At 35.5% G+C, this 22,748-nt stretch overlaps 4 protein-coding genes across 8 annotated transcripts in view; 3 read left to right on the top strand and 1 right to left on the bottom strand.

Moving 5' to 3' along the window:
* The first annotated feature begins 93 nt into the window (after positions 1-93).
* On the top strand, positions 94-2,487 carry LOC101490712 (uncharacterized). The gene has a single exon (XM_004497322.3). The coding sequence runs from the start codon at positions 418-420 to the stop codon at positions 2,011-2,013; it is 1,596 nt and encodes a 531-aa protein (XP_004497379.1). The 5' UTR covers positions 94-417; the 3' UTR covers positions 2,014-2,487.
* Positions 2,488-6,253: 3,766 nt separating this feature from the next.
* Positions 6,254-8,646, top strand: LOC101489415 (uncharacterized). The gene has a single exon (XM_004497317.4). It carries the CDS (start codon positions 6,577-6,579, stop codon positions 8,170-8,172), a length of 1,596 nt encoding a protein of 531 aa, XP_004497374.1. The 5' UTR covers positions 6,254-6,576; the 3' UTR covers positions 8,173-8,646.
* Positions 8,647-8,788: 142 nt separating this feature from the next.
* Positions 8,789-15,207, top strand: LOC101489734 (probable plastid-lipid-associated protein 12, chloroplastic). 5 transcript variants are annotated; one of them, XR_003472547.2, is made up of 13 exons: positions 8,789-8,934; positions 9,605-9,753; positions 10,182-11,159; positions 11,241-11,297; positions 11,377-11,451; positions 12,217-12,336; positions 12,742-12,933; positions 13,081-13,164; positions 13,247-13,339; positions 13,462-13,515; positions 13,603-13,682; positions 14,587-14,720; positions 14,880-15,207. XR_003472547.2 is itself a non-coding variant. In XM_073367502.1 (11 exons), the coding sequence occupies exons 3-11, from the start codon at positions 10,941-10,943 to the stop codon at positions 13,625-13,627; spliced, it is 945 nt and encodes a 314-aa protein (XP_073223603.1). In that variant the 5' UTR covers positions 8,789-8,934; positions 9,605-9,753; positions 10,182-10,940; the 3' UTR covers positions 13,628-13,682. The 5 variants fall into 5 exon arrangements, 4 of the variants coding, with proteins under 4 accessions (XP_073223603.1, XP_004497378.1, XP_004497375.1 ...); XM_073367502.1 differs by lacking the exons at positions 14,587-14,720; positions 14,880-15,207 and having other exon boundaries at positions 13,577-13,682; XM_004497321.4 differs by lacking the exons at positions 8,789-8,934; positions 10,182-11,159 and having other exon boundaries at positions 9,596-9,753; positions 14,613-14,720.
* Positions 15,208-16,301: 1,094 nt separating this feature from the next.
* LOC101489081 (uncharacterized) overlaps positions 16,302-22,748 on the bottom strand; it is a 12,697-nt gene continuing 6,250 nt past the window's right edge. Inside the window, exons 6-18 of the mRNA XM_004497316.4 lie at positions 20,702-20,760; positions 20,404-20,470; positions 20,250-20,301; positions 20,063-20,155; positions 19,865-19,948; positions 19,391-19,767; positions 19,067-19,128; positions 18,500-18,569; positions 18,152-18,232; positions 17,968-18,069; positions 17,160-17,284; positions 16,706-16,826; positions 16,302-16,608 (exon numbers count right to left, since the gene is read on the bottom strand). Coding sequence (XP_004497373.1) covers positions 16,507-16,608; positions 16,706-16,826; positions 17,160-17,284; positions 17,968-18,069; positions 18,152-18,232; positions 18,500-18,569; positions 19,067-19,128; positions 19,391-19,767; positions 19,865-19,948; positions 20,063-20,155; positions 20,250-20,301; positions 20,404-20,470; positions 20,702-20,760 — 1,395 coding nt within the window. The 3' untranslated portion in view covers positions 16,302-16,506. The remainder of the gene's footprint in view (positions 16,609-16,705; positions 16,827-17,159; positions 17,285-17,967; positions 18,070-18,151; positions 18,233-18,499; positions 18,570-19,066; positions 19,129-19,390; positions 19,768-19,864; positions 19,949-20,062; positions 20,156-20,249; positions 20,302-20,403; positions 20,471-20,701; positions 20,761-22,748) is intronic.

Raw genomic sequence — 22,748 nt, 5'->3', positions numbered from 1 at the left:
CATATGAAATCCAAACCGTCCGTTTGTCGGATCAAAATCTAGCCGCCCACTTTATTCCCAACCCATTATATAACCCCCTTCTGTTCGCACGATCACTTCAAGAAACAACGATAACCACATTTTTCGAGAATAGTAAATCAGAAAAAAAATTTAATAATCAAAACCAGGGTTTTCTCAATCTATAGGTTTGTGAAATCTACATATGCGAAAACGGTTTCACCCTTAGATAGGTTAATTTCTTGAAAATTTAATCCCAATATCTCACAGTTCTAAATTAGAGAAAAAGAGATTTAGGGTTTCGAATCGATCTCCAATTCGCCGCCGATCAAGAATTTTCTGATCGGTGATAATATTTTCGCTCTTAACTATTAATCGAAATTGCAAGAATTCGTTAGACGCACTTAGGGTTTGGTTACGATGAACGATCAATCGAAGATGATGATGAATTTGAACCAGATGAACCAGCCTCAGATGATGAATCAAGTTCCGATGATGAATCAGCCTCAGGTAATTAACCAGTCTCAGACTCAGTTACTTTCTCACACACACAATCAAGGAATGAATCAACAACCTCAACCGCAGATGAAGACATCTCAGATTATGATGAATCAGAATCAGCCTCAGATGATGAATCGTGGTTATAATAAGGTTTGGTCTCAACAGCTTCCTCTGGACCCTAACATGAAGTTTCAGAACCCTAATATGAAACCTAATTTCCCTCCTTCGAAACCTGGACGAAGTAATAATAACTGGAAGGGAAAGAAGGTTAGTGATAAGCGCAAAGATATTAGGAGAATGGAAAAACCTAACCAAAGCATTTCCATCGGTATTCCGAACAGCAGTGTCGGTTACCAACCACCAACTCTTCATGAGTTGCAATCTCAGAATCGTTTGAAAGCACGTAAGTTTTATCCTAAGAAGAAGTTTAATCCTAGATTTGCGCCTTATGCGCCCAGGAATACGACTTCCTTTATTATTCGTGCTAAGAAGTCCGGTGGTATTGCATCGCTTGTGTCGCCTTGTCCTGTTACCCCGGCTGTGCTTCCTACCCCTATATTGTCTCCTTCGAGGGAGATGTTGGGGGATATGGCGAAGGAAGAGTGGGGTGTTGATGGATATGGGTCAATGAAGGGTTTGATTAGGCTTCGAGATGTTCATGATGATGAAGATGAAGAGGATGGTGGTGGTGGGTCTAGTGAGAGTGATGTAGAGGAACATGTGGAGGTAGAAAGGAGGCTCGACCATGATTTGAGCCGGTTTGAGATGATATATCCGAATTATGGAGGTGGTGAGTATAACAATGTGTTGGAGAATAGGGTAGATGATCAGGATTCCCATATAGCACAATTGGAGGAAGAGAATTTGACATTGAGGGAGCGCCTTTTCCTAATGGAGAGGGAGTTGGGTGATCTACGGAGGAGGTTACTGTTTCTTGAGAGGCAGAACCAGGTTGTGGAAGACGTCAATGAGGAAGTGGTGGAGAATGGGTCTGATAATGAAAGCGATGGGGGATCAGATTTACCTGTTATGGGAATTGAGAATAATGTTGAGATAGTTGATTCCATGCTGGAAAGTGAGAGAAATGGAGACATTGATGCCAGTGCTACTGCTAAGTTAGACAATGATGGAGTATCCGAAGCTGAAGATGATGCTTTTATGGAAGAGTCTGTTCCGAATGTGGTGGTTGTGAATCAGGATGAGATCAAAGGTAATGAAATGGGGGGTGGCTTTGTGTTTAACAATGAAGTGAAGGAAGAGAACAATGAGCAGAAGGGTGAATTAGCAACACAACTGTGTTTGCCAGACGAGGTTTTTGCCAAAGAAAATGATGCCGTGGATACAAAAGAAAGTGGTGAGAATGAAATGATTGATAGAAATGATGAATCAAAAACCCATGTAGCAACACATGAAAGTACAGATGGCTTATTGATTGAGAAGGATGAATGTCAGAGTCAGATAGTTGGAACAAGCTCAGAGACTGTTGGAGATGATGATTTGTCTGTCCCACATTAGCTGAAGCCATTCCTCGAGTAGGCTTTGAGGGGAAGGCTAGTGAGCAAATTCTACTACTTTGTAATGGATATGGTATTTGCAGCCTCGTAGATTACTAGTTTACTTTTATTTTGTCTCTTTTTTCTATTTGTATGGTTGGTAAAATGAAAGATTAGGTAAGGGTTGCTTTCTCAGTCGCATCTCTTGGTTTTTGAGAGAGGACCATAAGGGCCAAGAGCTGAGTTTCCTTCCTTTGTCTTTCTTTTCTTTTCCTTCAGGGGCGGGGCAGGGTTTGGTTGGGTAGGTCTGTAGAAAAATAGTAGGAAAAGGGCCGTAAGTTTGCAGGTTCGTTTATGTACAAGGGATTAAAGTGTATGTCAAAATATTCTACACAGTAGCATGTAAAGAACCTGTGAATTTGTAAGGAGAACTAATGATTACCATGTACTTTTTCTACTTTTAGTTAATTTCATGAAATTGGTTTTTTCTTTTTCATTTGTCGTTGCCTTATATTTTGCTTGGGCAGGGTTCACTATACTCCCTCGTGATGAATTTTTCTTGTTGCTTCTTAAAAAAGTATCTTAGATATTCACGAATGACCATACAAATATGAGATACTTGTTTTTGATTTGAATGACCATAAAAATATGAGATACTTGTTTTATTTTGATTTGATTGGGTGATTAAATTGTGCGAAGGTTGAGCTAATTCTGTATGATGATGGCAGAAGTATTTTCTAGCCCGTGGTGAATTTTGTCAGACTGCTGCACGAAGTCCTTTCAAGTGAGGAAAGCTTTCATAGTAGATTAATTATACCTTTTTTCTAGTCATTTAAATATGTAGTATTTGTAAGAAGTTCAGATTTACAAATTTACACCTCACCTTTTTTAGCATGAATTTTTAAATGATATCTGGTTCTGCCATGTTTTTTCGTTTATGTACAAGGGATTAAAGTGTATTTTAAAATATTATACTCAGTAGCATGTAAAGAACCTGTGAGTTTGTAAGGAGAACTAATGATTACCATGCAAATTTGAGGTACATGTTTTATGTCGATTTGATTGTGCAAAGCTTGTGCTAGTTCTATATGATGGATATGATTGAACTGTGCAAAGATTGTGTTTGTTCTCTTTGATGGACATGATTGAATTGTGCAAAGGTTATGCTACTTTTAACATGAACTTTTAAGCGGTATCTGGTTATGCCATGTTTTGCTCTTGTGAGTGAAAAACAGTGAAAGTCTTAGCATAACCATGGTACAAATATGAGAGCTTGCATATTGAATTTGATGTGAAACATGGCTATTGCTCTTAATGTTTGGTAGCTTTGAACTCCCAAGTTTGATTTAAAGCAGTGTTTCTACCAGATCATTCAAAGGGGTATTCAATTTCACAATTAGATGCGGCAATACCGTGAGTTAAGGTGGATGATGTAGGGGTTTGAAATTACAAGCGTTTGCATGGAAATGGAGGCCGGGAAACTACTTCAGAGGAGAAAATGGAAGTGACTATGATGGTAATGCCTCAAATAGTATTTTTTTATTCTCATCGGATTCCAAATGCTTTACATTTCACAGTGTTGTGTACTTGAAGAGAAGCCATGTGTCAATTATCTTTTGAATAGATTGAATGGAAGATCTTTTGATCATTTTTTTGAATCTAAAACTTTGGTCATGCGCAAGTGGGTGATCCTTTTTCTGAAGTGTGTTACACTTGGTTACTCTGTTTTATCTACTCTAAGCTTATATGCACCACCATGGTTTCCTGTTTTTGCAGATACTATCTGAGCCACTTCTAGGTAATACTATAAGTTAGGGTGAAAAATGCGCCATTGTATAATGTTGTATAATATGTGGTTAACATGTTCCCCAGTCGATTTATGAACTGATCGTGGAATGTATAATAGCTGCTGTAGGCTCACACTTCCGTTCATTGCGTCTGCAGATTGCAGTTTGTAGGAGATCTCTAGGCTTCCATTGATTTTATTCTGTTATGAGTTCAATCTAACTTCACGTCATCATATCATGCGTCCGGGAGATCCTTGCAAAGCTCAAGCTTCTCCTACTTTACTTCTGTGTCGACATGTTACACAGTAAACATCAGTTAATTTGAATTATGTATTTTAAATTTCATGCTTTCATTCATATCTGTGGCGTTTCTTTTGAGAGCCCGTTGTTTGAGAATGTGGCACGGATTGATTGACAGATGGATTGTGCATTGGAGACAGACTCCTTCTTTAGCGTCTATTGTTTATTTTCAATTTTTTGAATACGACATACTATCATTGGTCAAAATCCTGGTTGCTAGATGTTTTTATTAAGCACTCTCTACAAGAAGAAAAAAAAACATTTTATTCTAAAAATAAAGTCATTTTTATTTTATTTTAAACGCTTCCTTTTATTGTAGCTGTTTCCAAAAAACGACTATTTATTTGTTTTTTTATTTTTTTATAAAAAATTTAAATTTTTACTCTTTAAAAACATTATTTTATTCACTTTTAGTTCCTATTTAAAAAAAATTAAAAAAGTTAATACTTTTAGTCCTTAAAAAAAGTCTCTGTAAAATCATTAATATATGGAATAAAAGTGGATACATTTTTGTAAATAACTAAACTTAAAAGATCATAGTTATTTTAGGACTAAAAACATATATAATCCTTGTAAATTAAAATAGATAAATAAGATATGCGATGAGATATCATTTTAAATAATCAAATGGAATATAATTAAACCACTTTTAAAATTATTTAAATAGGAAATGTGTAATAGTGATAGTGTTGAAATGGATAATTCAATTAATTAAAATCTCCAATAAGAGAAATTTGACAAGATATCATTTTTTCGATTATTATATTTTGATCTGTTATGGGGGAATGCATATATATGGCCACATTTGTATAATTGAAAGACTAAATCAAACGTTTCCTTATATTTTCAAGTAATTTAATGAAATGGAACCCCAATCCTAATAGGTATATGAGTTGCAAGATTATTTTAAGAACTTGAACATCAAAACTATCTCGATAAACTTTTCATGTCAGTAAAATATTAAAAGAAAAAAACTAAAATATTTAATAATTAAAATCTTTAAATAAACTCATATTTTTATTAGAATGTAAATTTTATCATATTTTTATCATCTTCATTAGAATGTAAATCTTTATCATCTTCATTAGAATTTTATCATCTTCATTAGAATTTTATCATATTTTTATTAGAATGTAAATCTTTAAATAAAATTAATTATCATCTTCATTAGAATGTAAATTTTATCATATTTATAATTAAAATCTTTAAATAAACTCATATTTTTATTATTTATATTTTTAAATTTTTGTAATAAAATTAAATAAAAGACCAAATCGAAAAAAAGAAGATAAATGACTCCAAAATTAATTTAAATGACCTCATGAACAATCATGTCTTAAAAGAATTATTGAGAATTTTTGGAAAGTTTGTGGTGGTCATGACCCGTTTCAAAGAAGCTCTACATCCGACAGGATATGAAAACACATAATGAACCTAAAATATTTATATCATTGAAGACAAACTATAACAATTAAGTTTTTTTATTTTAATTGAACATGAAGAGTTCTTTATTCTTTTTATGATTTCTTAGAGGTATTTTATATTAGAGATAATAATTCAAGACGCATTAAATATAAATATATTTTTTAACAAAAATTTAAATTTGAGTTTATCACATTTGAACCCATTATGTCATCCTCAATACCTATTAAATTGTTTTTGATATAAAAAAGAAATTAAAATCAAACTGAGCTCCTTATATCATTAATCCATGTCACTATGTAAAACTCTATACTTTTATACTATGTATAAATTAAATATGAAAATTTGGTGTGAATTTTTCCTTTTAATTTTACAATTTATCTTTCTTTATTCATTTAAGTAATTGATTTTTTATTATAAAATATCTATACTTTCTGTTCCCGTTTAAACTATTTTGTTTATAATTTTATTATTCCATATCAATTAAATCATATGTAGTAACTTATGTTATCAATGACGTTACACGTACACTCAAATAAAAAATTAATATTATTAAATTAATTAAAGAAAAATATTACTATTAAATTAAAAATTAAAAATAAAATAAAGGAGAAATCAAGAATCGATCTTTTAGGCGCTATTGACGCGTGTTCATCACGCATATGAAATCCAAACCGTCCGTTTGTCGGATCAAAATCTAGCCGCCCACTTTATTCCCAACCCATTATATAACCCCCTTCTGTTCGCACGATCACTTCAAGAAACAACGATAACCACATTTTTCGAGAATAGTAAATCAGAAAAAAAATTTAATAATCAAAACCAGGGTTTTCTCAATCTATAGGTTTGTGAAATCTACATATGCGAAAACGGTTTCACCCTTAGATAGGTTAATTTCTTGAAAATTTAATCCCAATATCTCACAGTTCTAAATTAGAGAAAAAGAGATTTAGGGTTTCGAATCGATCTCCAATTCGCCGCCGATCAAGAATTTTCTGATCGGTGATAATATTTTCGCTCTTAACTATTAATCGAAATTGCAAGAATTCGTTAGACGCACTTAGGGTTTGGTTACGATGAACGATCAATCGAAGATGATGATGAATTTGAACCAGATGAACCAGCCTCAGATGATGAATCAAGTTCCGATGATGAATCAGCCTCAGGTAATTAACCAGTCTCAGACTCAGTTACTTTCTCACACACACAATCAAGGAATGAATCAACAACCTCAACCGCAGATGAAGACATCTCAGATTATGATGAATCAGAATCAGCCTCAGATGATGAATCGTGGTTATAATAAGGTTTGGTCTCAACAGCTTCCTCTGGACCCTAACATGAAGTTTCAGAACCCTAATATGAAACCTAATTTCCCTCCTTCGAAACCTGGACGAAGTAATAATAACTGGAAGGGAAAGAAGGTTAGTGATAAGCGCAAAGATATTAGGAGAATGGAAAAACCTAACCAAAGCATTTCCATCGGTATTCCGAACAGCAGTGTCGGTTACCAACCACCAACTCTTCATGAGTTGCAATCTCAGAATCGTTTGAAAGCACGTAAGTTTTATCCTAAGAAGAAGTTTAATCCTAGATTTGCGCCTTATGCGCCCAGGAATACGACTTCCTTTATTATTCGTGCTAAGAAGTCCGGTGGTATTGCATCGCTTGTGTCGCCTTGTCCTGTTACCCCGGCTGTGCTTCCTACCCCTATATTGTCTCCTTCGAGGGAGATGTTGGGGGATATGGCGAAGGAAGAGTGGGGTGTTGATGGATATGGGTCAATGAAGGGTTTGATTAGGCTTCGAGATGTTCATGATGATGAAGATGAAGAGGATGGTGGTGGTGGGTCTAGTGAGAGTGATGTAGAGGAACATGTGGAGGTAGAAAGGAGGCTCGACCATGATTTGAGCCGGTTTGAGATGATATATCCGAATTATGGAGGTGGTGAGTATAACAATGTGTTGGAGAATAGGGTAGATGATCAGGATTCCCATATAGCACAATTGGAGGAAGAGAATTTGACATTGAGGGAGCGCCTTTTCCTAATGGAGAGGGAGTTGGGTGATCTACGGAGGAGGTTACTGTTTCTTGAGAGGCAGAACCAGGTTGTGGAAGACGTCAATGAGGAAGTGGTGGAGAATGGGTCTGATAATGAAAGCGATGGGGGATCAGATTTACCTGTTATGGGAATTGAGAATAATGTTGAGATAGTTGATTCCATGCTGGAAAGTGAGAGAAATGGAGACATTGATGCCAGTGCTACTGCTAAGTTAGACAATGATGGAGTATCCGAAGCTGAAGATGATGCTTTTATGGAAGAGTCTGTTCCGAATGTGGTGGTTGTGAATCAGGATGAGATCAAAGGTAATGAAATGGGGGGTGGCTTTGTGTTTAACAATGAAGTGAAGGAAGAGAACAATGAGCAGAAGGGTGAATTAGCAACACAACTGTGTTTGCCAGACGAGGTTTTTGCCAAAGAAAATGATGCCGTGGATACAAAAGAAAGTGGTGAGAATGAAATGATTGATAGAAATGATGAATCAAAAACCCATGTAGCAACACATGAAAGTACAGATGGCTTATTGATTGAGAAGGATGAATGTCAGAGTCAGATAGTTGGAACAAGCTCAGAGACTGTTGGAGATGATGATTTGTCTGTCCCACATTAGCTGAAGCCATTCCTCGAGTAGGCTTTGAGGGGAAGGCTAGTGAGCAAATTCTACTACTTTGTAATGGATATGGTATTTGCAGCCTCGTAGATTACTAGTTTACTTTTATTTTGTCTCTTTTTTCTATTTGTATGGTTGGTAAAATGAAAGATTAGGTAAGGGTTGCTTTCTCAGTCGCATCTCTTGGTTTTTGAGAGAGGACCATAAGGGCCAAGAGCTGAGTTTCCTTCCTTTGTCTTTCTTTTCTTTTCCTTCAGGGGCGGGGCAGGGTTTGGTTGGGTAGGTCTGTAGAAAAATAGTAGGAAAAGGGCCGTAAGTTTGCAGGTTCGTTTATGTACAAGGGATTAAAGTGTATGTCAAAATATTCTACACAGTAGCATGTAAAGAACCTGTGAATTTGTAAGGAGAACTAATGATTACCATGTACTTTTTCTACTTTTAGTTAATTTCATGAAATTGGTTTTTTCTTTTTCATTTGTCGTTGCCTTATATTTTGCTTGGGCAGGGTTCACTATACTCCCTCGTGATGAATTTTTCTTGTTGCTTCTTAAAAAAGTATCTTAGATATTCACGAATGACCATACAAATATGAGATACTTGTTTTTGATTTGAATGACCATAAAAATATGAGATACTTGTTTTATTTTGATTTGATTGGGTGATTAAATTGTGCGAAGGTTGAGCTAATTCTGTATGATGATGGCAGAAGTATTTTCTAGCCCGTGGTGAATTTTGTCAGACTGCTGCACGAAGTCCTTTCAAGTGAGGAAAGCTTTCATAGTAGATTAATTATACCTTTTTTCTAGTCATTTAAATATGTAGTATTTGTAAGAAGTTCAGATTTACAAATTTACACCTCACCTTTTTTAGCATGAATTTTTAAATGATATCTGGTTCTGCCATGTTTTTTCGTTTATGTACAAGGGATTAAAGTGTATTTTAAAATATTATACTCAGTAGCATGTAAAGAACCTGTGAGTTTGTAAGGAGAACTAATGATTACCATGCAAATTTGAGGTACATGTTTTATGTCGATTTGATTGTGCAAAGCTTGTGCTAGTTCTATATGATGGATATGATTGAACTGTGCAAAGATTGTGTTTGTTCTCTTTGATGGACATGATTGAATTGTGCAAAGGTTTTGCTAGTTCTATATGATGGACGTGATTGAATTGTGCACGGTTTTGCTAATTCTATATGATGGACATGATTGAATTGTGCAAAGGTTATGCTACTTTTAACATGAACTTTTAAGCGGTATCTGGTTATGCCATGTTTTGCTCTTGTGAGTGAAAAACAGTGAAAGTCTTAGCATAACCATGGTACAAATATGAGAGCTTGCATATTGAATTTGATGTGAAACATGGCTATTGCTCTTAATGTTTGGTAGCTTTGAACTCCCAAGTTTGATTTAAAGCAGTGTTTCTACCAGATCATTCAAAGGGGTATTCAATTTCACAATTAGATGCGGCAATACCGTGAGTTAAGGTGGATGATGTAGGGGTTTGAAATTACAAGCGTTTGCATGGAAATGGAGGCCGGGAAACTACTTCAGAGGAGAAAATGGAAGTGACTATGATGGTAATGCCTCAAATAGTATTTTTTTATTCTCATCGGATTCCAAATGCTTTACATTTCACAGTGTTGTGTACTTGAAGAGAAGCCATGTGTCAATTATCTTTTGAATAGATTGAATGGAAGATCTTTTGATCATTTTTTTGAATCTAAAACTTTGGTCATGCGCAAGTGGGTGATCCTTTTTCTGAAGTGTGTTACACTTGGTTACTCTGTTTTATCTACTCTAAGCTTATATGCACCACCATGGTTTCCTGTTTTTGCAGATACTATCTGAGCCACTTCTAGGTAATACTATAAGTTAGGGTGAAAAATGCGCCATTGTATAATGTTGTATAATATGTGGTTAACATGTTCCCCAGTCGATTTATGAACTGATCGTGGAATGTATAATAGCTGCTGTAGGCTCACACTTCCGTTCATTGCGTCTGCAGATTGCAGTTTGTAGGAGATCTCTAGGCTTCCATTGATTTTATTCTGTTATGAGTTCAATCTAACTTCACGTCATCATATCATGCGTCCGGGAGATCCTTGCAAAGCTCAAGCTTCTCCTACTTTACTTCTGTGTCGACATGTTACACAGTAAACATCAGTTAATTTGAATTATGTATTTTAAATTTCATGCTTTCATTCATATCTGTGGCGTTTCTTTTGAGAGCCCGTTGTTTGAGAATGTGGCACGGATTGATTGACAGATGGATTGTGCATTGGAGACAGACTCCTTCTTTAGCGTCTATTGTTTATTTTCAATTTTTTGAATACGACATACTATCATTGGTCAAAATCCTGGTTGCTAGATGTTTTTATTAAGCACTCTCTACAAGAAGAAAAAAAAACATTTTATTCTAAAAATAAAGTCATTTTTATTTTATTTTAAACGCTTCCTTTTATTGTAGCTGTTTCCAAAAAACGACTATTTATTTGTTTTTTTATTTTTTTATAAAAGAAACAATTAAATCCATATGGATAGTGTGATGAATGAATGGCAATGTAGCATAGGTGAGGTGGCAAGGTCATGTGTGGATGCGGAAGCCTGAAAGTGGGACAGACAATAGCCATAATATCTGTGTCTCTCTTCCTGGTTTGCCACGTGTTCTATTTCATCTTGGCGTCAGCCACATCACAGAAGAGGAGAACCCAGGTCCCAGGCTCATCACACTCTCTCTCTCTCTGCAACTAGTAGAATTATAACAATGGCTCTTAGAGCTGTGAATGCAAATGTAGGGTTTGACTCCTGTTGTCGTTCTACTTTTGTTTCTCCCATGCCCTCCAAATCTCGCAGTAGTAGAGAACATAATAGCTTCGTCTTTCGGTGTTCTCAAGTGTCAATTACAGAATCTGAGAACTCACTCATCGAAGCACTTGTTGGCACCCAAGGGCGTGGACGATCTTCTTCTCCCCAGCAACTCAATGTCTCTTTCTTAATCTCCCGTCTCTTCAATTTATTCCTGAATTTAGCGTTCATTTCCTTTCCATTTAATATTTAATTTCAGGCTATTGAGCGTGCTATTCAAGCCCTGGAACGTTTAGGAGGGGGTGTGCCTGATCCGGTTTGTGGTCAATTTCTCTTCTCTCTGTTTAACTTATTATTATCCTTTCCTTACCATGAGATGAAGTTCTTTTGTGCAGACAAACTCAAGTTTAATTGAGGGTCGCTGGCAGCTTATTTTCACTACAAGACCCGGAACAGCATCCCCCATTCAGGTTGTTATTAATGAATGTTACTCAAACGTATTTTCAAATGGTTTATTCACTTTCATGTATATATTTTAGTCATTGCTTAAATAATACTTCGAAAAATACTGTACACTTAGTTTGGAAACTTGCTTCCAAAAGATTATTCTAATTAGAGGCACTTCAAATCACCACACTATGATGTTACCGTTGGCCTACTTAACCTTTGCCATGAGTTACTGCCACAGATGATTGTCATTTGGACCCAAATCTGAAAATAAAAGATCTTCAGTGACTTATTTGAAAAAAATAATTCAATTTTAGTACCTTAATTTTTTTGTATTTTTCGGTTGTTCAAAGTAAAATTCCAATTTTTGTGAACGAAATACCTTATGAAAAGCTTCTAGCTCACAATAACCCCCTAGTGCTTAACACTATCGGACTTGGAGCGTGAATAATATGAGGCTTAGGTTTCAGTCCTCATCTCTTTTCAACACTGAGACTAGGATTTTTCTCAATACAAAAATTATGACAAGTATAACGTCTCTTGAGTAAAACAGGACGAATTGACGGTCTTCATGGTAGTACTAATATAAGCATTTCTTAAATACCTAACGGAAAGTTGCATATATATTATGTTTAGTGCAATCAGTCTATAAATTTAGGCATGTTGAACTGAAACTTACTTCAACCTGATAAGCTACCAGAACAAGTGTCACTGACCTGTTCAACACATACCCCATAGATTGTTTAATGATATATGACTCTATATGGTATTCTATATTGCTCTTTCAGAGAACATTTGTTGGGGTTGATTTTTTTAGTGTATTTCAAGAGGTTTATCTTCAAACGAATGATCCACGCGTATGCAATATTGTGTCATTTTCTGATGCCATTGGTGAGCTCAAAGTGGAGGTAATACTAAATAACTTCAGTTGAAGTTAATAATAAGTTTAAACACAGTTGTGTTAAATTCAACTTTATTAATTTTTTTGCAATACTTGGTGAGACAGATTGAAACTTTTTAGTTTAAGAGGCTTTGTCAATAGTCAATATTGTGAAATGAATTATGCTACATAGATTCTTAGGTTGGCTTTTTCTTCTCAATTTCATTACAAGCATTGTTCACAGTTACACAGCTAATTTACTTGCTACGCGCTTCTAAAAAATCACAAGTTAATATGGATAAATTTCAGGCTTTCTTTTGCTTCTTCACGTGTAGCCTGATAGTTGAATTTCTGTTTATGTTTGTGCTTGTCATACAAAAAAAACATGATATCATATAGCTGTTCATATATTTATGTCTTTCAATTTGAACAGGCGGCAGCGTCCATTGAAGATGGAAAAAGAATCCTTTTTAGGTTTGACAGAGCTGCCTTTTCATTTAAATTTCTTCCATTTAAAGTTCCATATCCAGTTCCATTTAAGCTACTTGGAGATGAAGCAAAGGGATGGTTAGACACCACATACTTGTCGCATTCAGGAAACCTTCGCATCTCAAGAGGAAATAAGGTGATTAGGCACTTCCAATACAAACATCTTCTTAATAGTCTTTTGTTCCTTCGCTTGATTAAAAGGCTAAATTGTCTATCAAATCAACATATTTTTTATAAAAGCTTTATGTTTCCAAGACTTATCAGCAACATATATATAGTGCAGGGAACCACGTTTGTGCTGCAGAAGCAAACTGAACCCAGACAAAAATTGTTAACAGCAATTTCGTCGGGGGTGGGTATTAAAGAGGTAAGGGTACTGTTTTTTCTTTTCAATTAGTTAACTGGAATATTTCCATTTTTATTGTTTTTCACATCCTGAATTCCAACAGGCAATGGATGCACTCATTTCCTTAAATCGGAAATCTGGGGAAGAAGAACCTGAACTAGAAGAGGGCGAGTGGCAGATGATATGGAACTCACAGGTAGATTTTGAAATGCGAACATGTAGTTCCAACTGATAATGTACTATTTCAAAATGATTTAAATATGAACAATACTCTTACAAGGTTTTCTTTTTCTTATTTAAACAACTTATTTTCTACAGACTGTGACAGATAGTTGGCTAGAGAATGCTGCCAATGGTTTGATGGGAAAGCAGGTATCAGGTTCATCTTTGTACGTTTACTTTAATTGCCACAAATACTGCCTCACATTTTCAGTTTGTGTATTACAATGAGTGTTACAGATTATTGGGAAGAATGGAAGAATAAAGTATGTGGTTGATATTCTGCTTGGGCTGAAGTTCTCCATGACTGGAAATTTTGTGTAAGTTTCCATGGTTTTAAGTTCACTAATGTTCAAGGGAGGGTTCTTACTAGCACAATAAATTATAATATGAAGGGGCATATACAATGAATGTAGGAATATCAGGAAGTAATAATTTGGAACCCTGGTAAGTATGCTACGAAAAGCTTCATATATACTATGAATGCTTTTTTGGTTATTGCTCCTCTTCAGCAAGGAATCTTTCCTGTCCTCATGTCCTAGTAGTGGAGATATGCAGGGGGTTTCACGTCGACATGGGTTGCCTGTTTGTTATAAGTGGTTAAAATTTAAGAAATTTTTTTTTATTAGGTGTTAAGGCATGGTTAAGGTTCAGGTTATGGTCTTCCAAAGGATATGTTGTGGTGACAATTATATATTATCGATAATTTGTCCATGATATAGGAATGGCAGATTTTTTCATTTAAGTATTTGAATTAAAAAACTATGGATGAAATTTCTAAAACCAAGCAATATTGTCTCTCTTCCCCATAAATTTTGCATTATTCAACCTGTTTTAACCACGGAAAACTTTATCTAAGAAGTGTTGTGGGCGAACAATGATGTAAAAAGCAAACCATAGTCCATAGCTGCTTGCTTGCTAGTTTGGAAAGGATAGTTGTAGGGACATAGGAGAACTTGATGGGCAGACATTATAAAACAAAGTTGGTTTCCATTCAAATAATTTGATTAGTGAAATTTATGTCCATTTGTCAGAAATGAAAACATTCTGGAGAAGGGTTCGCCTAGATTTTAGTTTTAGAGATTGATAGAGATTAACCCAAACCTTTAAATTTAATCTTAATAGTTATTCTCACGATGATTGAGTGTAAATTTATATATATTCACTTTATAGCTGAGTCTGAAATAGTACTAGTATATATCAGCTGGACTGAGTGTTTCTCAGATCTTGTTTTGTCCAAAAATTGACAGAAAAAATGGCGCAAAAGTTTACGAGGTTACAATGGATGATGCAGCCATAATTGGAGGTCCATTTGGATATCCCTTAGAAATGGACAAGAAGTTCATCTTGGAGATTCTGTAAGATGACATCTTCCAAGAAATCAAGTTCTCTCTTAGTCTTAATCCATTCAGTATATATGTATTGAATTTGCTGCTAAAAAATAGTAGATTTTGTGTGCTTAAAGTCTATATCACTATAATATATCCTTTACTATATAGTTGAGTCTTCCTTTGCAGATTCAGCGATGGAAAGGTCAGAATTAGCCGGGGAGAAAATGAAATTATTTTCGTACATATTCGCCCGGATGCATTGAGGTGAAGACAGTAATTTATCATGGTTGTCTACGTGTACCCTTGATATCTCAAGGTTTTCTAGAATCACGGCGAGCCACCTTTGATATCTCAAGGTTTTCAAGATTTTTACAAACTCACCGTAATATCTAACATATTTCAAAGAATAGTAGACGTGGTTTTGTTGACGAAGATTTGGCTGTCATCTATGTATGTTTAACCATTCCTGTGAACCACAAATTATTGCTACCTAAAGGTCGATTTTCTAGCTTCCCTTTCTTGTGAGCGCTTCCATTTTTATATTAACACTTTATCAATCACAGTTTTTAGCAAGAATCAGAATCGGTATTTCTAAATTTACAACACTAAGTGCACCAATTATTCGCACTAGACCTATGTGATCGTCATTCATAAACTATCGCATCATTAAAATAATTTGAAAATTATTAACTTTAATTATAACTACTTTAAAATAAAATTATATAGCGTAACGAATGAAAGTTGAACTATTAACCAATTCAAAAAATTACTTAAAAATAGTCACACAATATTAAAAAAGGGTAATGAAGAATTATTAATGATATTATTTTTTGGAATTTTTTATGTTAGCCTTAGCATATCTCTAAATTAGACTGGTTGAAACTGCAATGAAATCAATTTCCAAGTTGTTAGCATGATGTCAATTTTTATTTACATAGCCTTGCATTGTCTCCCAATTTGGTGACTTCATGAATATAAATTGAATTGGGATTTGAAATACCACTTTATCAACTCTCCCAATACAATGTCGTTAGCGGAAAAGTTCATTAAAAAAATTGGTAGATACAAAAATTTCTCATTCAATTACAATAAATCTTGCTAAAAATTTGAAAATACAAAAATGAAAAAAGTTACAAGAGCTCATTATTTTATCTTTTGTTCTTTTGCTTTTTTTATTTGTGTGATTGTTCCCAAATATTTTTTATTTGTGAAGTATTTTTCATTCAATTATCATTTAAGACAAAAGAGCAATGTCGTACGTATAATGTAAGTACCATATTTTTTATTAGAAAAGAGTACTATATTTCAGCAACGAATAATGACAATAATTTTTGTTTAAATATATATTTTTTATCTTAAAGTCGTATACAAAATCTAACTAAAATTTTCCACTCCCTTGTATATTTCTCTAACACGTTAAATTTTTTTTCTCATTTATTTTATCATGTCATATATATTTAACCACTTTTTTCCTATAATTTTCTCTCTAGTTGTTGTGTTATTTTTAAAGGTCACATTTCTAGGAATCTCGTTATATATTGTTTTTATAATGACCCGTGTACAATACATTGAGTATGACCTGTATAGTATAGGTGAGATGCATCACAATTAACCTCAACCGTACACTTACTTTCCAATACAATTTTTTTTTTTTTTTGTATTAAATCCAATACTATTATTCTATGACATCATAAAGAACAAACAATTAATGAAATATGAAAATATATGTTCGCCCAGAACAAAAATTACAGACAGGGAACTAATTTCTTGCTCCTCAAACCGTCTGGGGGGAGGGCAAAGAGAAATATTGATACTATCTTGTTTCCAACTCATCCTGTACTTTAAGGCCATTGCCCTCTTTTTGGCTGATAGGACTTTCTACCTCAGCTGGCTCTTCCACAGTAATAGGTTTCCCCTATCAAAGATAACAAATACAGGTTTTCAGCCACAATAAAATAACCAAGGAAGCGTAACACTGATAAAATATCAGATCTTTCCCAATGGAAACTAACCTTGTTTCGATCACCCCATCCAAGTCCAAATGGACGAGAAAGCAGACTTATCCTCCGACTAGGTGTATCTGTCGTAGGTTCTTGATTGTTTCTAGATACTGGAGATTCTGGCTGTGAAGATCTATAAAGCAAGAAGGCATAAAGTCAAGCTCATCCATAGAAGGCTATGACCATATACAATATAAACCAGTTATTTTCATTTTCGTTTCCCATATTTTTTCAGCAACTTTTGGCATTTTCTTAAGTGGAAAATGATGATGGTTTTTTGGGGTACTCAACCCTGTTCAGATTTAGGATAGTGTCTAACCACTGTTATGTATGGTACTTACTAGATACTGAATGTTGGTAGCATGACAAAATCACGGCTTCGGAAAGAAAGAATAAATCTAAGGCAATACCAAAAAAAATTGTGGGTGCATTAAGGAATCAAATATTTCAAAAACTTCAAACATACCGTGGAGATGGTTGCAGTTTAACTTGGCCAGACTGATACTGCAATGTAGCTTCCAGCATAGATTCTGCCATAACCGCTCTCTTCTCCATTTCTGCAAGTGCAGCAGATGCTTCTTCATATTTTTCCTGCAAAACAATAATATATGATGTATGATATTAGGATGGTATAGTCCGAAAATTCACCATTGTGCTGGTTGAAATATAACTTAGCAGTACAAGGAAGCATTAACAAAGGCACGGCATAGCATGGATAAACATAAAGATTTATAACTGATATTAAAGGATGCTAATTAGGTATGTCATATATGAGGGGAGGTCTACCAACGTGCTAAAGAAAAGTGTGAAAATAAAATCTAATATCATTCAGCATTCAATTTATTGTTACAAAAGTGACATCAATTTGGCTAAACTTTTACCCTTAATGTAGGGATCAAGTACAGCCTATGGCAGGATAATTGTGAAATTGATGCCACACTACGACAATACAACGATGCCAGAAGAAATGAATGGCTTTTTGAGATGTAATGAAGCTAGGAGACACATCGACTAACAACTTTTTGAAACCTGACAAAAACCAGTCTGGCATGGATTGTAGGAACAAGTAAAATTCAACCATTCCGACCGAATGCCATAATGAAATAACTGAATGTCAAATTACAAAACGAACAACAAAACCAAAGTAATTGTCCCACCTACAGCTCATAACTGGTTTTCTATAACCTGAAAGCACCACATCTTATCAAGACAAACAAAAGGTGGATACTGATGGAACAGAAGGACAAACAAAAGAAGAAAGAAAAAAAGGTAACCTGAAGCACTTCGGAGGCATATCTTTGTGCAGCTGCATCTTGCTCAGCAAACCTGCGAGCATCTTCTGTCACCTTTTGTTCTTGCTCCACCCGCATCAAGACCTATGAGAAATAAAACCTTACATTGATACAGCCTATTTACCCAAAGAAATTTTATATATATAATTATGAGTAAAAGTGAAACCTGAAGCATTGCAGTTTCCTGTTCTTGTTTATCAGCAAGTGCTTGTCGAAGATCAGCAGCCTCTTCTTCTAGTTGCTCTACCTGAAGATGATAAGAATTTACACATAAACTTCGCAAAGAACAAAATTAGAACTCAATCTGCAAGACATCTAATGTAACTACTTGGGTACATATCAAGAATTATTTAACTATATAAGCATTGCAACCAACTTAAATGAACTCGCTAAGGAATTAAGAGAGAAGGAAATTTCCCCCCTGTTTGCAGTACAATGAGAAAGCCGCAGATATGCATTGAAAAGAACGTATATTGATGTAAGAAGCAAAATCTATTGTGGACTCGTGCCTTACCTTGGCGCTCAGTTGCCGCCTATTATCCTGCTTAACCATCTCCATTAATGCCGTTTCAAGCTCCTCTGCTCTGATAAAAAGGAAGAAATTTGAAAGCATAAATGCTATATGCAAAAAGTGGATAAAAAAAATCTTGTAATTTAATGAAAAAAGAGGGGCAAGTATCAAGGACCCGTGGTTTGAGTGTAAAAATAAAGAGGACGGGAAATGATAAGAGCAGGACCAAAATTGGGGTTGAGGAATCTGTTAGGGAGGAACCTAACAGAATGGACAGGTAGCAGCCAACAAGGGGTGAAGGGAGTATGGAAACCATGGGGCGTGCAGGGAATATGAGGGAGGGAATGAAACCAGAAGAGGGGTGAATTTGTAAGGGAATTCTGGGAGGCTTAGGCATTGGGGCAGAGTAGCATCCTAGCTTCTCATATACCTTTCCTTCTTTCGTTTCCTTCATACTTCCATATTTTCCATTGACACTGTACTTTTGGAGCTTGCTCACAGCTGTTTCCTTCTAATTGTTTGATTAAGAAAAGTAATTCTTATCAAAGAGCCAGTATCATTTTTAACTACCTGAGAATAGCTGATCTTTTCTCTTCTAGTAATCTGCAAAGTTCAACTTTCAGCCAAGCAATCTGCATGGAATGAGATGCATAAGATCAATATGTTGTGGTTAGTTGCTCTATTTGCTATAGATTGATGACTATGAAGGTTAGACTTCTGGGTCAAGGCAGTAAGAAAAATTTAATCATATATGTATAGCTTTGATACCATAATCATTTGTAACAAATATATAGTTTGAGAATGTCATTAATTGTCAAGATAACAATAAAATGCATCAGTCAACTTCATTATATTCTAACAACAGGGGGGGATAACATGAAAGACATAAGCAACCTGCTCTGGAAGATCTGGAGCTGAATCAATCTCACCGTCTCCAGTCAGACTAATCAGAATTTCATCTGCATTAGTAGAACCAGATTCTGTACGGGACAAACTCCCAAGTACTTGCACGTTATCCGATTGCTCAAATAGCTTTGATGCCAGACCCTTAGAATCCCTCCGAGCTTTAAGCCCTTTTGATCTTTCTTCAATTGCAGCTATTACAGCTGGCCTATGTTTATTTCTCAGCTGCTGTAATCGAACTTCATTTATATTTTGGTAACCCATGCAAGCTGTCAATACAAGCTGACTGCTATCAAATGTGGAGCCGGCCAATGACTGAAGTAAAGTTACTGCATCTCCAGCATCCTTTGTTGTTACCAATGCTGGACCTACAGGACACAGTGAAATTAAGTTTCATGAAGATATGGATAACTTACACATCTAATTAACTTTTTCCAATAAACAACAAACATTTTCTTCCATTACCATATAGCTCCATCAAAGCTACTGCAGTTTTAAATAGCATGACTCGATTTCCTTCAAAAAGAAGCACATCCCAAACTCGAAGAACTGATGTCCAAATAATTACCATAAATCAGGAGGAAGCTAAGGCTATAGAAAACAAATGCTCATTTGAAATAAGACTAAGCTACAGTATTCAATAGATAAAACATAAAACCTGACCACTTTCCCAAGGCAGCATGTTCACAAAAATGGAAAGAAACCATGGTCCAGTAACCCATGCTACCTGCACTCCCAGATAATCTAGATGATTGGCTGCAAAAAGAGGTACACACAAGTTATTAACAATTAAGGATAGAACATTTGGTGAGTTCAAAGACATGAAAATGAATCAAAAAAGTATACAAACCCAATTTGGGAAACCTCTCCCGCACCAATTCCTCAAAAACAAGTTGATCCACCTGATAAAATGAATATGCATTTGAATATATGTCAAAAGGTCAAACAGAAGTTATTTGTATGCATTATAGAATTTACTCAAATATTTTTATGCGAATAAATACCTGAGACTCTATCATTTCCTCTGAATAATAGCCATCAAAATAATCATCTAAAATGCCCATTAAGGTCCTGACAAAAAAACCAGTTAGAGATAAAACATAAATTTAATTCAAATTTGCAAAATGAAAGTTGCTGCGTATGTGCATGGGGTAGTCAGTAAGCCATTTCTTCAAGACACCAGTGCACATCAAATACAGGAACATTTATAATGATGAAGCTCTATCTGTAGTTTATACTTTGAAATGTGCATATATACCTAGCATATACTTTAGAAATCTAGGGAAACTGATAAGGACCTACCAAAACGCATTTTCCTCGGGCATCAAAAGCAGCAATAAGCCAGCAAAAAAATTCATGGCCTACAGTTTAAATTATCCAAACAGGCTTAAGTTAGTAGGTTATAGATGTCATGAACATATGGATGTCCATCCGTTGAGGCATACAATAAATAATGGCTTTGTTGAATATAAAGAGTATTGAGAGACATATAGAATAACCCGTGTGTTTCAACTACACAGCGGAATCTCTTTATATAGACACAGGGTATTAAATAACCCTAATTTACAGTAATGCTAACCGGGCCAGAATACTTACATACTTACAGCCCATGTATATTATTTACATTCTAATATAGTATTTAACACTCCCCCTCAAGCCGGAGCATATAAATCAAATGCACCTAGCTTGTTACATATATAACTAATTCTAGGACCTCGCAATGACTTTGTAAACACATCTGCTAACTGATCATTGGATTTGACAAAGCTGGTGATGATGTCACCTGATTCAATCTTTTCTCTAACAAAATGGCGGTCAATCTCAATATGCTTGGTCCTCTCATGAAAAACCGGATTCGAGGCAATGTGCAATGCAACTTGATTATCACATATTAATGTCATTGTGCTAGTCTCTTCAAATTGAAGTTCTTTCAATAACTGTTTCAGCCAGATGAGTTCACATGTTACTAGTGCCATGGCCCTGTATTCTGCCTCAGCGCTGGATCTTGCTACAACATTTTGTTTCTTACTCTTCCAAGATATTAAATTTCCTCCTATGAGTACACAATACCCGGAAGTTGATCGTCTATCTATGGGTGAGCCTGCCCAATCAGCATCTGAGTAGCCAATTATTTGAGTATGTCCTCTATCTTCATAAATGAGACCTTTTCCAGGTGCACTTTTGATGTATTTAAGAATCCGGATTACAGCATCCATATGTTCTTGGCAAGGAGAATTTAAGAACTGACTTACCACACTGACAACAAAGGAAATGTCAGGACGAGTGACTGTGAGATAGTTTAATTTTCCAACCAATCTCCTATATCTTCCTGAATCTGATAGAGGCTCCCCCTGATTGGGTAGGAGTTTGACATTTGGATCCATAGGAGTATCAACTGACTTGGCATTTAGTAGGCCAGTTTCTTCAAGAATATCCATAGCATATTTTCTTTGTGAAATTACAAGGCCATCCTTGGATTGGGCTACTTCAATACCCAGAAAATAACGGAGTTTACCAAGGTCTTTAGTCTGAAATTTATTCTAGAGATGTTTTAACTGGAGTATTCCTTGCTGATCACTACCAGTTATAACAATGTCATCCACGTAAACAATAAGATAGATGCACCCTTGAGCTGAGTGATGATAAAATACAGAGTGATCGGCTTCACTGCGGATCATACCAAATTCTTGTACTACCGAGCTGAATCTGCCAAACCAAGCTCTAGGAGACTGTTTAAGACCATAAAGGGACCTGTGTAGCCGACAAACCATGTTGGAAGACTCCCCCTGAGCAACAAATCCTGGTGGTTGCTCCATATACACTTCCTCTTCAAGATCACCGTGCAAAAAAGCATTTTTAATGTCAAGCTGATGGAGGGGCCAATGTCTAATTGCAGCAATGGAGAAAAATAGTCTGACAGATGCCATTTTGGCAACCGGTGAGAATGTGTCACTGTAATCCAACCCAAAAATCTGAGTATATCCCTTGGCTACCACACGAGCCTTAAATCGATCAATCTTACCATCGGGACCAACCTTCACTGTATAAAGCCAACGACACCCGACTACCGACTTCCCATGAGGTAGAAGTACCAATTCCCAAGTACCACTGCTTTGTAGAGCACACATCTCATCAAGCATTGCTTGCCTCCACTCAGGTTGGGATAATGCTTCACCTGTAGTTTTAGGAATAGAAACAGAAGACAAGGAGGACAAACAAGTGTAATGTAAAGGAGAAAGACGATGATAACACAAATCAATATAATGAGGAGATGGATTACGGGGTGGTGCGAATATCCTTACGAAGAGCAATGGGAAGGTCAGGCTCAGGTGGCAGGGCCGGATCCGGA

Source organism: Cicer arietinum, chromosome 4, assembly GCF_000331145.2.
Source record: "Cicer arietinum cultivar CDC Frontier isolate Library 1 chromosome 4, Cicar.CDCFrontier_v2.0, whole genome shotgun sequence".
In the NCBI taxonomy this organism is placed as follows: Eukaryota; Viridiplantae; Streptophyta; class Magnoliopsida; order Fabales; family Fabaceae; genus Cicer; species Cicer arietinum.
The sequence above is the reverse complement of the archived record's forward strand: the minus strand, read 5'-3'. Positions and strand labels throughout refer to the sequence as shown.

What these genes read in the sequence shown, in the direction of transcription:
- LOC101490712 (XM_004497322.3), top strand. Translation starts at nt 418, where the DNA reads ATGAACGATCAATCGAAGATGATGATGAATTTGAACCAGATGAACCAG.
- LOC101489415 (XM_004497317.4), top strand. Translation starts at nt 6,577, where the DNA reads ATGAACGATCAATCGAAGATGATGATGAATTTGAACCAGATGAACCAG.
- LOC101489734 (XM_004497318.4), top strand. Translation starts at nt 10,941, where the DNA reads ATGGCTCTTAGAGCTGTGAATGCAAATGTAGGGTTTGACTCCTGTTGT. An exon ending in GAACAGCATCCCCCATTCAG is followed by an intron (nt 11,452 to 12,216) that starts GTTGTTATTAAT and finishes TTGCTCTTTCAG; the next exon opens with AGAACATTTGTTGGGGTTGA. An exon ending in TTGGTGAGCTCAAAGTGGAG is followed by an intron (nt 12,337 to 12,741) that starts GTAATACTAAAT and finishes CAATTTGAACAG; the next exon opens with GCGGCAGCGTCCATTGAAGA.